Below are 13,301 nucleotides of genomic sequence, written 5' to 3' on the forward strand. Positions count from 1 at the left end.
GTCGCCCCACCTCTTCCCACATTACAAGTTAAAATTTAAAAAATTTAAATTTAAAAAAAAATCTTTTTAAAAAAATATATATGATTTTAATTTTTAATGAACAAGGTAAATATTATATAATTGGTATCAGTAAAATGTATAATCTACAATAAAATCTCGTTTAAAATGGCGTTACGATGTCTAAAGTTACTGATAAGTCACATGTTTCCTGCCTGGCCTTGTCCGTGTATCATTACCCTCACTCGTCTGGGCGCTAAGAGAGGAGCCCTCAACCAGTGCAGCACCAGCCACTAGCAGCTGACTGTTGCTATCTGTAAGCTATGGCTCCGAAACATAATTTCAGCCAATCAGCGTCGTCAAATCTGATGATCACGGGGCGCCAATGTCAGCGCCCGGTGCAGGGTTAGAAAGGATCCGTCTTGTGTAAAACTCTCGCGAGAGTTTGCGAGTCACGTGGCTGAATGTTTACGTTTGACAGGCAGCCTTTCAGTTACGATCGTTAACATCAGTGGGCCACAGCAAATGATGCTGAGAAGCTAAACTATCTATTAATTATGTCAATTACAGGGAGTGTGATTGTAACTGTGTGTGTGACTAGCTGGATGCAAAGAGGTAAACACTGTCTTTTGTTTCCCATGCTTGCTCTTCAAACAGCCGGGGACAGATACTATGTGCCCATGCTAAATAAACACACACACACACACACACACACACACACACACACACACACACACACACACACACACATATTATTGTAGTTGAGTTTTGACAGCATCCATCGAACTAGAGCCTTAATTAAGCGTCTTTGAGCACCTGTAAAAGCGCTAACAAATTAAATCTATTATTATTAATCTATTAATTGTCTGTTTTCTAATATTTCTGTGTTTCTGAACCACCTCTGTGTCTGCATATAATGTTCGTATTTAGTCTCCTCAGGGTTCCCGCGGGGTCTTAAAAAGTCTTACATTTGATAATCTGAATGTAAGGCCTTAAAAAGGTCTTAAATATGACTAAAAAAATAAGAAAGGTCTTAAATATGATTTAGAATGTCTTAAAAATGATCGGATTTGATGAGAGTAACAAATGCGTCACTTCCGGGCAAAAATAACGGCTCCGCCCACTTTTTGGGGAAAACAATGCTGTCAGTTGAACGGCGGTCAATACAAATTCTGAAGTTTTTGCCAATCCGATCAGCAATGTAAGAAAACCGGAGATTTTTGGATTTTCAAAGAGCCCGATTGCAATGGCCAGACAGGCAAACAATTGCATTAAGCCATTAGAAATCGACGATCGGGCTCGATATATGGTTAAATATAGCAGTAGGCTATTTATTTTCATAGATGAGAGTAACATCTACGTCACTTTACGGCCCCGCCCACTTTTGGGGGAAACAACGGCTGTCATTTGAATGGCGATCGAGCCTGAAGCCACAGAGATCTTCTGTTACTGTCCTTTCTTCTTAGAGGAAGTACAGAAACACGTAACTCTGGATTTGTTTTAATGTTTGAGGTGCAATAAACGACACAGCAGCTTTTTGGCATGATAAAACTATTATGTTCTGCCTCACTCATGAGAGTAACAGCTGGAGAAATTACAGCCTTGCCTACTGATTTTAATTTAACCATATATCAAGACCGATTGTCGATTACCAATGATCGAATGTAATTGTTTGCCTGACTGGCCATCGTAATCGAGCCCTTTCAAGATCCAAAAATCCACGGTTTTCAAAAAAAATTGATCGGATGGGCAAAAGCTTCAGAATTTGTATTGACCGCCATTCAAATGACAGCGTTGTTTTCCCTCAAAAGTGGGCGGGGCCGTAATTTTTGCCCGGAAGTGACGTAGTATCTGTACTATTTTAGAACAGCAATGATTAATGAATTAATCAGTAAATAACTTTTGAATTAAATGTGATAAGATGTCATTGATCCCTTGGTAAAATTGAAAAGCAACCCAGCATTAAATATAATTAAAAATAAATAAGCCACCTTTCCCAACTGCAACGTGTACATTGAAATGCATTTGATAATTGTAATATACATTACTCTAAAATAGGCCATTCTGTATAATAATGAGAAGGCTCTCTTTTATCTATGATACTTTGATGCTAACAATTATATTTATTTTAGTAAAATATTGGATGAATGACTTTCACTTGTAACAGTATTCCTGTGGTAGTGGTTCGTAAAAAAAACACGAGTTTACAGATATTGTTTCAGTGCATGCATCCCCAGTGATCATATAATAGTGGCTGCATGTATTAGGAGCCACTTTGAGTTTAAGGATATAGTCAAGAATATCCTCCCTCATTTTATCAGTCATGTTTTGTTGAGGAAATGTCGTGCAGAGGACAGATTGGGGGCGGAGAAATTGGGATCTGCCAAGTGGGAGGTTCGGTCACATGCAGGTCAGAATCAAAACGTGCAGGTTTTCACTCCTCCAACACAAGGGAAGAGGGAGAGGTTTCACACCGTTACACCTGTTGCTTTCTGACGACTTTCTTCATGGTGCTAAGCGCAACCGGACGCGGAGTAACTCATAACAACAGTAAGTAAGTCGAGCTAAACTCCGTAATGAAAATTATTGATATAAAGTTGTTAGAGCAGCATTATAGGGAAGTTCGGTTTATACATTTAAATGGGTCGAGTTTTCTAGGGGTGCGTTCGTTTATCAAATTTGACACTACACTAAAATGAGTTAGAAACTATTTAATATACATTTACAAGCAGGTATGTTTAAATACATGAGAGAAAACCCCTTTATTGATACGTAGAATACAAAATGTAATGCGTCTTGCTTGTCAGTCAGGATGACAATGTAACATGATTATGATGCGACGTGAAAGTCTCTTAACAATATGCCTATTTGTTTCTTTAAGTGACTAAAACTAACGTTAAGAGTTTAAACAAAGGTTAGCTAATTTGCTAGCTCATAGTGTTATTGAATAGTTTTGCTAAAAAGTAACTCTCACACATTCACTGGTGCTCCGTCTCCTCCTGTGCCAAAGTGTGCGCCGATGCTCAGGGTGACAATAAACCAAACGAACGCACCTTTAGTTATTACATTATAATGTCATTTGTTAGACACTTTTATCCAAAGCGACTTACATTCAGTTCTGTGGACAATCCCCACAGAAGCAATTTGGGGTGAAGTGTCTTGACTCTTGCCCATTACCATGATGATTTGTTCAGGGACTTTTGTATTGTAAACAATAATACAACTGTAGCTGATGTCATCTGAAGTGGAAGAAGTACTCTTATATTGTACTTAAGTAAAAGTAGAAGTACCAGAGTGTAGGAACACTGTTACAAATAACAGTCCTGTATTCAAAATGTGAGTCAAGTAAAAGTTCAAAAGTACTCCTTCTGCATATTGACCCATTTTCTAATATATTATATGTTTTGATTCATTATTGATACATTAATGTGTTAGTAAAAGTGCAGATAGTTTGAATGACTTTGTATACTGCAGGGTAGCTTGTGAATTTACTCCAGGTGTAAATAAAGTCTTATTTAAGAGTTGACCATATTTCACATCATTAATCCAAATCTTTAAGTAACTAAAGTTAGTGGAGTTAAAGTACACCATTAACCTTTAGCGAAAAATGGAAATACTTACGTTCAGTACTTGAGTAAATATGGTCATCTGGTGGTTGTAGCTGATGTGAGACATGCCATTGTGTTTGTATTTTCCATGACAAAGTGAGTATTGTTTCACAGGAATGTGTTATAATAAGTGTTATTTGATATGTTTCTGTAATAAATGTTCTCCTTACTTTGTACTTAACTAGCCCTTTGCTATGAACTAACTACTCCTGTTTTGTTCCTACAGGTTAACAGCTTCTACCAGCACACATTGGCTGCTTCGAAACGGTTTAACAGTTTATTCCGGCGGGAATATGGAGCCCAGAGCTGTAGTGAAGGAGAAGTTTTTCATCGTGATACGAGGGAAGTCAAGGAAAGGCTTCTGCCGGGGATGTATCGGCCGTGTGGAGACGGAGACGCAGCATGGGGAGCTGACGGGGCTGCTGTACTGCGGGGGGAGCAACGCTTTGAATCCCAAGAGTGGAGGCACCGTGAGGAAGGAGGACACCTACTCTCTGACCCGCCACCAGGCCCAGCTGCTGCTCTTCGTTTCCTCCGTGAGCAAACGCCTGGAGCTGCTGTGCAACCCCCAGCTGTTCTCTGCTATCTGCGAGCTGTCTCAGGACGACCTGGTGGTGGTGAAGCACAAGAAAGGACACCTGCCGGGGCTGGTGAAGAACCTGATGCAGATCGGGAAGAAGGAGCACAAAGACGACCTGCACATGCTCGGCTTCGAGGTGGAGTTTGTGGTGGGTAAAGTCTGGTTTATTATTTGCAACATTGGTTAGAGTTATCTAGTTTCCAGTGATGTAAGTTAGTAGATTTACTCAAGTACTTTACTGAGGTGCACATTTGAGGGACTCTACTACAATTCAGAGGTGACAAGTGTACTTATGCTCCACTACATTTATTTTATACCTTTAGTTACTTTGCTAGATTTGGATTCATGCTGTGAAATTAAAGTAACCCTTAAATAAGACTTAAGTTACATATGGAGGAATTCACAAAATATCCTGCAGTATACAAAATAATTAAAACTAGCTGCACCTTTACCAGCTGTGATATATATTATTATGAACTGGGCCAATCTGGTTTCTCTGGTGCTTATACAGTAAGTGCACACTCACTTATAACCTCAAGAAATGTATTGAGACGAGCAGACCCGTATCAGTTCAGGGGATCTATGTTTCTTAGGATGAAGATTTCCTTAGAAGGATGCATGACTCTCAAAAAGTACACCTGAGTGCACATGAGACGTTATCTGCATTCTGTACATAAGGGTGTTGAGTTTCTGCTTTGCCTTTGTCTTCCTTTGTAGGACGGTGATCAGAATTTGTCCTCCAAGAAACCCCCCCCTCTGCCCCTGTTCAGCGCGGCGGACGTTGTGCAGGTGATCCCGTCGTACTCGGTTCCCCTCGGACTGCACTGGAAGGACGGACAATCTGGGGGTAAATTAATAAAGCGATCACAGATTAACTACCTCTTTCTAAATGCATTACCTAACCACAAGTTACTTGGTTTCTGAATTCCTTTCATGAAATATTGTTTGTATGAAAAAGAGCATCCATTCCCCTCCAATCAGCTGCGCTTGAGAGTTTTCACAAGACACATGTGATTCCCACAGCGGCGCAGAAGAAGCTTTCCCAGCATAAACAGGAACAACTGGTCCTGTTTCTCTGGAATTTCAAACATCAGAGTGATCATGTGGTCTGGCATTTAGGCACATAGTGAACTGTGAGCTGTCTGCATACCTCATACGTTAACGTTTGCCGTGTTAGCCAGAGGTCAATCTGATGAGTGATGAAATGACGTGTGACTTTCATCCTTCATACCTCTGCGCAGGTCTGAACAGAAAAGCGGTGACGCGCATCAACTCCATGCCGAATATTGGATCTCATGCACGAAAAACGAGGGAGAACCTTACGGAGCAGAGTACCGATCAGGGCCAAAGTCCAAGTGCATCTCATGTGCCTCTGGAGGTGGGGTCCCTGGTGGAGGTGGTGTCCAACTCGGGGGTCACAGTGTACGGAGTCATCAAGTGGTTGGGGGTCCCTGCAGGGAAGACTAATGAATGGGCTGGAATCGAACTGGTACGTTTTTAAGATTGTGGACAGTTTGTTTTTTCCTGTCATTTATCTCATTACTGATTGTTTTACGCATTGTTTCAGGAATATGATGTGAGCGGTTGCTCTGATGGAAAGTATGGAAGCCAGCAGTATTTCACCTGCAAAGCGAGCAGGGCTTTGTTTGTTCCCGTCACAAAGTGCAGCCCCGACAGCAGGTTCAGCTGCTCCTCCTCAGGAAGGGGGACCTCCAAACCCACAGACACACTTCTAGGTAAGACACCCTCATATCAGGGATTTGAATATCCATTTACATTATGCAACACAGGGAAGCACAACGAAAGACAGTTGAATCTTAGGTCATCATGATATACAAGAAAAACAGGACAAACTTTGCAAACTGTCATCTTTTGAGGTTACAGTATTACGTGAAGTTTCAGCGATGGATGTTTTGCATTACTCATTATGTGTTTTTTTTTTTTTTATGATTCACATAAAAAGGGTGTTTTCATCTTTGGAAAATAGTTTAATGTTTGGTCTGTACGAACAAACCTTAGAACCACGATGTGCTCTTAAAAAAAAGGAGTAACAATGGGTGTAAAAGCCTTAAATGCAGTGGCTACATCACAGAACATTTGGTTTTTGAAAGGGCTATTAACAAACCGACATATATAATAGCAACAGCCAATGGGAGGCAATCTGGATAATAGCATACCAGGTGAAAAAGATAAAAAAATAACAAAATGCATAAAAGGTTTTTAAACATCATACATGGAAAATAGGTACCCAGATGTAGGTTTTAGTATAGAGTGTTAGGGAAAAGGAAGCTAAACTTGATCCTGTTGATGTGTCACGCCACACTAGTTTAAAAAAACAGTCTGACTTTATCTTCACACCCTTATGCCTCTGGCAGAAGTTATTAAAGAGAAGTGAAGTCATGCCTGTAACAACGCATGCACTGTCACTAATCAGTGCGACTGTTATGACAGTCCGGTGCACTTTCGTACTTGGGTCAATGCAGATTTATTAATAATTATGCACAAATTGTAATTATCAAACCATGTTTAACCCAGATGAGAAGCTGCCGCAGAACACTACTTTCCTCAGATCTAAAACTGCCGGTGAAATGATGATGTGTTTAAATATCATCCCCTTCATGATAGTCAACATGTGTTTTTGTGTGTTTACTTACTGTTTTCAGTTCCTCTGTATGAGGACCCTGAGGAGTATGCCCCTCCTATTCCTGAGTCGGAGGCCTTGTCTTTGTTGGTGGGGAAAATGAAGGGGATTCAGGGTCACATCAACTCCTGTTACCTTGATGTCACACTCTTCAGGTACATCCAGTTCACCTCCCCTCAGAGCATGTGACGCTCAAGTAGCGCTCTGTTGCCCGTGCAGCTCAAATGAACTTGAAAGTCATTTTAAAAGCATGCTGAACTCTATTTAGATAAGTTGATCAAATAAAGTTTGTATCTCTTATCCTTCAGTTTGTTCAGCTCCTCTGTGACCCTGGATAATATCTGCCAGACGCCTGCTGACACAGAGAGACCCATAATGTGCACTTTCAGAGAAATCGTCAACCGTTTGCGCAGGTATGAACTCTTTCTTCAACGTTTTGTTTTCTTAACGCCTTGCGTTATCATGTACTCTGAAAAACAAGAACATAATGAAATGTTACATCGGCTCAAGTGATAAACAAGGACTCTGTGTCCTAATGATACGGGTACACTAGCTAACGCACAATGTGCTTAAAACCACGGTGTGTTCGCTCTTGATTGTTATGGTATATTTCATTGTTTTGAGTTTTTGGGTTTGCCTAATGATAGCTAATGATTCTATTGCAGACAAGGATTTGTGCCGGCTCAGAGTGTAATGAACTTCAGACAACAACTTGGCTGTGACACCTTCCGAACAGAGGAGAAAGGTACACACCCTTATCGCGTAACAACATATTTCATTAGAAGGTTTTTAATCATTGTGGTATAACATATTGAAGCCTATTGTTACAACCTTTGAATGCTTTGCTTCACTGCAGATCCAGAGGAGTTCATCACAGTCCTCTTTCAGAAAGTGCTTCGCATGAGCCCTTTGATCAAGCTCCGGTAAGATTAAAGCCAAACGGTTATAAAGGGTAACTTTAGTGTATTTCTACTTGAACCCTATCTTTCCAATTTGTATCCCTAAGTGACTTATATCAAAAAATGCAAACAGACCTGACCGAGGGAAAGGTTACGAAAACATTACATTTTTCTATAGAGTCCTTCCTTATAGTTTTGTCCGAAATTTGAGGCCCAAAACCAAACCGACTACGCACTTCCACTGTGTAGTCCCACTCTGGGCTGATTGAGACTCCCTTCTTTCAGGTGAACGGTGTAAATACAGTAGGAAGCTTTGAGACAAACTCCCCTCTCATCAACACCTCTCGGACAACAAATAATAATTATAATACAACTCCAATACACTTTAGTGACGCTTCTTTTTTGTAAACCTCTTTTTGTTTCCAATCGGGTGTTTATGAGCTGCTTGGTTTTTGCAAAACTAGAATCAAATGCCGTTTTTTTAGACTTATATGATATGATATGGGATCAAGTCACATGTATTACAATAACCAATGTCTTTTCATTTGTTCAGTTTACTAATAAGTGTATGCCCAGGAGTAGTTGTAAACTGCGTGTTTCATGACGTCAAACACCATTGCTTCTGGTCAGTTGGTGCAGGTGGTTAGTCAGGACCGATGCACACTCACTGTTGGAGGGCTTGATAACCCACTTACTCCCCACTTGTTGGTTTTGAGCAGCACTTAATGTCGCGGACCCTCCAAATTGAAGTGGGGAGGGTGTAGAGGTGGGTTTGGAATTAGGCCTCTCAGTGGCAAAGATAAGCAGTTTTAGTTGAGCTACAGTGACGTTTTGGAATTTCACTGAGCAATTTGCCTTACAGCGAGGCAGACCCTTCAAACTATTTGAAAAATGGTTGTACCAATTAGTGACATACACAAAACGGTCCAACCTGACAAAACTTTATGAGTTATCTTTTGAAATATGCTTTCCTTTTTTACTGTATCAACTTACTGAAATTGAGTTTGTTTTTAGATCAGGACAGGACGCATGTCAGGGGGCTTACACATTCCAGATCTTTCTAGAAAAAGGACAGATGGGACAGATGCCCTCCGTCCAACAGCTGCTGGACACATCCTGCCTGTCAGGGGACCTCAAGTTTGAAGAGGTGAGTGTGTGTGTGTGCTGGTCGTAAAGAAACCCTATGGTAATTATCAAGTTACACAGTCATGTTATTTCCATTCCTTTTCGTCCCTCAGATGCCCTCCTGTCTAATGGTTCAGATGCCCAGATTTGGAAACAAGTACAAGATGTTTTCTCACATAATCCCCTCCACTGAGCTGGACATCACAGATCTCCTTTATAACTGTGAGGAACAGACGGACGCACTGTGACTGGTTTCTTTTAATCAAGTGTTTTCATAGAGCTGATAGATGTTTACTAATCGCTTTCTTTTCCCAACAGCTCCGAGGGAATGCTTCCTCTGTGGGCATCTGGCTGAGTTCGAGTGTCTTCAGTGTCTCCCAGATCGCAAAATGCAGCCGGGGAGAATCAAACCGTTCTGCTCCACCTGTAACACGCAGGTCAGCAACAAAGTCCTGCATATCTCTAAAAACTACCACTTCCAAAAACTTGGATATATGTATTTATTTATTATTTCAATTTTTTTTCACATAGATTTTTTGTTCAATGTTATTCTTTATAGTCATTTCTATTTTATTGTATTTATATTCTATTATATATTATAATTGTTTTATTTATATTGTTTATATATATATATTTATTTTTTTATTTATTTATTTATTTTTTTAATTTATTTCCTATACATTTTATTAGTATTTTTTTTTTTTATAAATGTATTTATTGTATTCCTCTTATATTATAAAAAAATGTCCTGTAATTTTGTAATTCTTGGTTTTGATTTTTTTTAATCGTACTATAGTCATGTCTTAAATCAGGACAAATTCAAAACTTGACAATTCATCGGATTGTGATTCTCATAGATGTCAAGTATCCTACCATCCAAACCTCTACCTTTTTTATTTCTCCTAAAGGTCCACAGCCACCCCTCTCGGCAGGCCCACTCCCCCAGAGCCCTGCCAGCCCCCGCAGCCTCTGATACTCCGGTTCCCCGACACACCATGCAGCTGTTTGCCGTGCTCTGCATTCAAACCAGCCACTATGTGTCCTTCCTCAAATACGGCCCTGATCCTCACTCCTGGCTCTTCTTTGACTGCATGGCAGACCGACATGGTACGACAGATTTCAGCTTATTTTATTTAATATGTTGCCTCTTTGTGTGAGCATCAAATCAATTAAGAGGATTACTGAATTTACACGAAAAATAAATGTACAGTGAAAATACTGTTGACAAAATACAGTATATTACATTTAAAGTGGAGAGCTGTGCAGATTTGAAAGGAGGACAGGTTATAGACAAATGTGCAAAATACTCAGAGGGGAATTGAGGGCTCACAGTATTAATGTGAACACAAATAGCACGCATGATGTGCATTCATCTAATGCATAGTGTTTGTTGGGGCCATACATTGATTTTTATTATTCAAAAGTTAAACATCTTGCTGATCAATCCTTAGTGTAGTTATTTCTGCTTTTATTTGGAAGGCAGCTTTGGGCACCGGGTGATTAGGTATTTATTGGAGAAAGGTGGAGGTAGCAATGGTGCACCAGAAAAGGAATATGTGTTTTTGACCAGGTAAAGCCTCAGGAAAGGCAGCAGGGCTGTAGAGGTAAAAACATTGTTCGTTGTACTTTTGGATTATTGGTATGCAGAAAATACTCTACACAAAGGATATTCTTTCCTGGACAGTCGTTCATTTCCCAATGTAAGATTTGCTATCTGGTTTTACAGTTTTTTTCTTCTTGGTTTTGCCCCTACAGTGTTTTGTGTGGCGGGTACCGTTAGTGGCATTGCAGAATAACAAAAGAAGTCATTTTATTCTGATGTTCGTGCAGACTCGTTTTGTTTTTCTAATGGACTGCCCTTTTTACTGATAAGGCCTCTCTCTGACGTCTTTGACTGGCGTTTATCTCTTCTTCAGCTGATGTCTCTAATCTTAAGGCCAATCTTGTCGTAACAGGTGACGATCAACATGGCTACAACATTCCTGAGATCCGAGCATGTCCGGAGCTGGGTGACTTCCTGTCCCAGCCTGAGGAGGACATGGCCCGCTCCCACCCCTCCCAGACCCCTGAGCTGGTGCGCAGGCTGCTGTGTGACTCCTACATGTTTTTATACCAAAACCCAGCCACGCCACTTTCTAGGTCAAACCACGAGGAGCCCTTTAACTGTTAACGGGGACAATACGTTCCTATAACAGTGCCTTCATAACCTTGCATTTCGGCTTGATCGGCAAGATTTTATGTTGGTTATTACATCCAAACAATAGGAGCTAAACGGATGCTTTTAACATTTACCGTATAAAGTAACATAAGAAATTGCCACTACACAATATTATTTTCCTGTTCAGACATTTGACTATGAATTTTAGATGATATTTAATATATTTTAAATGAAGTTTTGGGCGGTTTTGCCTTTCTGTGAAGGAGGACAGTGTAGGTCCAAATGCCTGATTCTAACCTTGGACGCTGTTTGGCATGGTGCCATAACCACTGCAGCAACAAAGGCACCCCAATCAGAGTCAAACTTTATGCAAATGTGTAAAGAGGGAGAGCAGTAGATGTATAACAGTCTGAACGCCACTTTATCTCTTGAATGTCTTGCTGTTGTTACACTGTAATTATCCATTCCAATATTTCTTAAAAGGAAATTATGACATTAGACACACACATTAATATATTGTAATGTATTTGATTGTTTTATTATTTAGAGTCCATTAAAACACTACGTGACATGTGTTACATTATTTAAACTTGGATTGTCATTGTGACTTTAAAGACTGAAGCCCACATGCTTCTTTAGTTTCTGTTTAAGGGCTGTCTCTTGAAAAACAGAAGACTGGAGTAAATGTACAATGTGTACTTTCTATGTTTTTTACTGTAAACTAATGCACTGAGGGCATTTTAGTAGATATGTAATATATCGTTTTTATCATTAAAGTGTAAATAAATCCATTTGGATATCGGTGAACTATGCCTCACAGAATGTTATTGTACAAGGAATATACACAGAATCTCCTTAAGGAGAGACCTATCATTGTGTATTTAGCAGCCATTTACAGTGAAAATGTGTATTTTGATCCATTCAATCAACCACATCTAAAGCCTTTTTTATGCTAAATCTGTATCTAATCTTACGAAGCAATACAAGTGGTGCATTGAACTGTACTTTGAGGACAGGTGAGCCTTTTCAGGATACATTATGAGCTGCAATGCCCTCTTGTGGCAATCATCCTTAACTGTGAAACACTATTTTCTTATCAACACATTGTGTGCAGGCCGATCCAAACAAACCAAAATGAACATTATTCTTATAATCACGGGTGGAATACATATTCATTCAAAAATAAAAACACAGCAAAACAAAAGTTCAAGCTACCCTATCATTATATTATTTTATGACTAGATTAAGGAATATTTTGTAAATACTAGATTGTCATTGCAAAAGCTATGCTGTAGCTATTGTGCAAATGTCAATAAAGCTTTTTAATCTTGAATAGAGATAGTATTTTGCAGCCCATCAGGACGAAGCACCGGACCTGAGGAAAAAAGGCCTTTCGCTGCAGCCTCCCCCCCCTCAATTGGAAAGGACAACACACTCACATCCTCCAAAAAAGCTCTCAAAACTCACCTTTTCACTCTTTTAACCTTTAATCCTTTACCTCCACTTTCTCCCCCTTGGCTTTACTTTGTACTTTTCCTTTGTTGCTCTATTCTGTATTTGAAGGTAAAGCGTCTATGAGCACAGAGTAAAGAGCTATATAAACATTATGTATTATTATTGTTGATCGATCCCAAATTGGAAATGTTTGTGTTACAGTGGCAGCAGGTTAAATAGCATTGCACAGGAGTACAAATACAAACAAATAACTTTACAAACAGTATCAATGGTAGAAAGATATACTTTATTTTGGATACACAATATAGTAAACAAAAAAAATGTACGAAAGAGGATGAGTTAAACCAGTTGGTATGAGACTGAAATCTACTTTGAAAGACATGTCAGGTGGTTATTATTCTGAACCATATCTTTGAATTTCAGTTTTCCTCGTCAGCTGCAGTCTGAGTCTGTCTGCCTTTGAGTTGTAATGTGATCGGTCCTGTTGGCTCTCAAGGTTGTGCAGGACAGGACGGTCTTCTGTCTATTATGTGTCAAACACTAGCCTACACAAGTGAAATCACTAAGACATATAGCTTAATACGCATATTCATAAGGTGATACAGGGATGGGCATACATCTGAAAGGACATACTTCTTTGGACATGATGTTAATGATGATGCAAGTATTTAACATAAGAGCTAATTTATTTTGCTTTCGGACACAGATCAAGTGATTACAAAGAAAAAACAGATAAACAAGTAGGGCTGGAAGCAGCTTGTCCTCCTGATACAAGTACTGTACTTAAGAACAATTTTTGAGTGACTTTTACTTTACTTTGTTGCTACTTTGTACTTCT

General features: G+C 39.6%; 1 protein-coding gene across 1 annotated transcript; it reads left to right on the forward strand.

Moving 5' to 3' along the window:
* The first annotated feature begins 2,376 nt into the window (after nt 1–2,376).
* On the forward strand, nt 2,377–11,815 carry cyld2 (cylindromatosis (turban tumor syndrome) 2). Its single transcript, XM_079684538.1, has 14 exons — nt 2,377–2,547; nt 3,832–4,333; nt 4,903–5,032; nt 5,427–5,674; nt 5,753–5,921; nt 6,849–6,981; nt 7,135–7,239; nt 7,492–7,571; nt 7,683–7,749; nt 8,740–8,872; nt 8,964–9,072; nt 9,169–9,287; nt 9,759–9,957; nt 10,806–11,815. The coding sequence occupies exons 2-14, from the start codon at nt 3,899–3,901 to the stop codon at nt 11,018–11,020; spliced, it is 2,142 nt and encodes a 713-aa protein (XP_079540664.1). The 5' UTR covers nt 2,377–2,547; nt 3,832–3,898; the 3' UTR covers nt 11,021–11,815.
* The last annotated feature ends 1,486 nt before the right edge of the window (nt 11,816–13,301 follow it).

This window comes from Notothenia rossii (genome assembly GCF_949606895.1).
Source record: "Notothenia rossii genome assembly, chromosome: 5".
In the NCBI taxonomy this organism is placed as follows: domain Eukaryota; kingdom Metazoa; phylum Chordata; class Actinopteri; order Perciformes; family Nototheniidae; genus Notothenia; species Notothenia rossii.